The following is a 2,563-nucleotide window of genomic DNA, read 5'->3' on the forward strand; positions in this document are numbered from 1 at the left end:
ATCTGGGCCGGGCTTCATGTAGTTGTTCTTCACCATTAGAATCTCCCCGCTCTCCTTCATCCTCGCGAGATGCGCTGTCAGCAGCGACGAGTGAGCCTCCGGCAGCTGATCTCCGTACTTCGATTCCATGTGCTTCGAGATTGAGGACTTGTTCGACCCAGATTTCTCATCCAACGCCTCAATCGCCCCCAAAATCATCTAAAATCAAAAAACCCGACAGAATAAAATATATAAAAACCCAGAAATCAAAATCAGGTTAGGAATCGAAAAGGGTAAAGATTCAGTACCTCAGAGTAAGAGGGGAGCGATGAAGGCTTGGTCACTTCATCAGTGGCCATGGTGAAAGTGAGATGAGAGAGAGAGGAGAAACGGGCTGATGAGAGAAAATGGGTTTGGATTGGGATTTAAAAAGATGAGTTCTTGGGATAGATCGAGGATATTAAAAAACAAAAAAAGGATTTTTAAATAGGCAAAAAATTGTTGTATAATAAAAAAAATTTGGGTGTTAAAAAATTGAGGTGATAATCGAAGGGGAGACTGAGGCCTGAGTGTTTCTTCGGAACCGTGAATTGACGGTTGAGATTGAGTGTGATAGATAAATCCAACGGTGGCAATTAATTTAGGGGTGAATACTTGGATTGGTGACGTGGACTGGAAGGTCTCCGCTTTTCAGCAAATTTTTTGCTGCTCTTCATAAAGGGAGCAGGAGTTGGAGGAAATTACACTGGATGCCATTCTGAGAAGTGGGGACCACCGAGTTTCAAATTTCAAAAAAGCTGGGGACTGGATGAGCTGAGCTCTCGTGAATTTGGAGCCCCTTTTATTTCTGTGTTTGAGTTAAAGAGGAGTTCCGATCTCTGAGGGTTGGCTTACTCCTTTTTAGGTAATATTTTTAATTTAAAAAAAGCACTTCAGTGAAAAATAAAAAAACTCGGTTGGCACTGTTTCTTTATTTTACCTTTTTACTTTTTTCGGGGTAGATTCTGAGCATCTAATAGGGTGTGTTTGTTTCACCAAAAAATTTGGCATTTCATATGGATTATTAAGTTTTTGGATCAAAAAGTGAGTTTTTTTATATTTTGGGATTTTATATATGGTGTTTGTTTAAAAAAAAAATTAGAATATTGAATCCAAAAGTGTAAAAAATACCCAATTTTTAAAATTTGTTAAATACTCTTAATTGGAGAGGATTTTGACAAATTTCATAAATGAGTGTACTTAACTCTCAATTGGAGAGGATTTGACAAATCTAAAATTTTGCCTTTTTGTGGGAGGTAACCTCACCAAGATAGCATATTCATCATATTATAAAAATTTGTTATTTGGTCATGCTACAATTTAAGCTTGAAACAAACAAAATATTACAAATTGTAGTTTTTTAAATCCTAAAATATTAATGAAACAAATAACATTTTAGAAATCCCAACTCATAACAAAACACATATGGATTTCAAATCCCACAATGAAATCTATATCCTAAAATTATAGGATTTGAAACAATCACCCCTTAAGTTTAATTTCTAGGTATCGGCACTGTGTAGACAGAAATTTGCTGTTAAAATACAGCTGTCCATTTCTTATTGGCAATGAATTGGATTAATGGGTACGGAGCTGGAGAGAAAGCCAACACAGGATTTGTTATGGTGTCTTAATCAATCAGTGTTAGTGGTGTACTTATTGATTAAGATTGGGCATGTATAAAGTAGATTGAGCAAAATTACCATTTAAGGTATTGAGAATATTACATCACTGGTTTAAAAAAAGTATTAAATCAGTGATCCGTTTGTTTTTGGATTAATTATAATACAGTACATTGAGATATGGTGTAACTACATCAATGATCCGATGATGTATAACACACTGCGGATATGTCTAAGGAGATATAGGACCGTCAAAAGCCCAAACGTAGGCTCAGCCAAAAATAATAATTTCCAACAAAGAACGAATCATATCTCTTAAACCATACGTCAGAATTGGACGAATTATATATATAAATCGCGCATTTTTTCGAGATGGGGTCAACCAAACCCACCGTCGTTCGGTTTGTCGCCATCTGTTTCGTAAAGTTCCATCTGGATTAAGAGATATCAGAGTTTTTGTTAGTTTTTTACTATTTCAGGTAATGTTTTAGGAGTCTGTTTTGGTTAGGAAGCAAATTCGGTTTGATTTCAAATTTGACCGTTTTACTTCCCTAATCATATAAAGTATTTTAAGGGGAGTTTTGTTATTCCTATTTTTAGCAAAGTTTGGGTCACAGTAGGAGTCTTATTTATTTACTATTTAAGCAGAGTATTGTAAGCCCTAGATACATAACTTTTTCATTAATTAAATTCCTTTTTAATATTTTCTTCATGGATTCAGAGATCGTTCTTTGTAGATTCAGAGAACACTCATTAGTGGATTACGAGGTTTTCACTTCCGCGTTGCGTTATCTAAGAGTTTGTGTATCTATATGAGTAACATTTATGTTACTGATTATAACTATATGGGCAATCCTGAGAGTTGTTTTTCATCTAGGCTCTAGGATAACCTACATTTATTTATTTGGAAAGTTTTTTGCGTT

General features: G+C 35.1%; 1 protein-coding gene across 1 annotated transcript; it reads right to left on the reverse strand.

Annotated features, from left to right (window-relative positions):
• On the reverse strand, positions 1-491 carry LOC109845721 (HMG-Y-related protein A-like; the record flags this gene model as incomplete). Its single annotated transcript, XM_020414994.1, has 2 exons — positions 288-491; positions 1-198 (listed from the first exon to the last, which is right to left on the reverse strand). Coding segments are annotated over exons 1-2 (249 nt in total), but the record flags the coding sequence as incomplete, so codon positions are not given.

This window comes from Asparagus officinalis, chromosome 6 (assembly GCF_001876935.1).
Source record: "Asparagus officinalis chromosome 6, Aspof.V1, whole genome shotgun sequence".
Lineage (NCBI taxonomy): Eukaryota > Viridiplantae > Streptophyta > Magnoliopsida > Asparagales > Asparagaceae > Asparagus > Asparagus officinalis.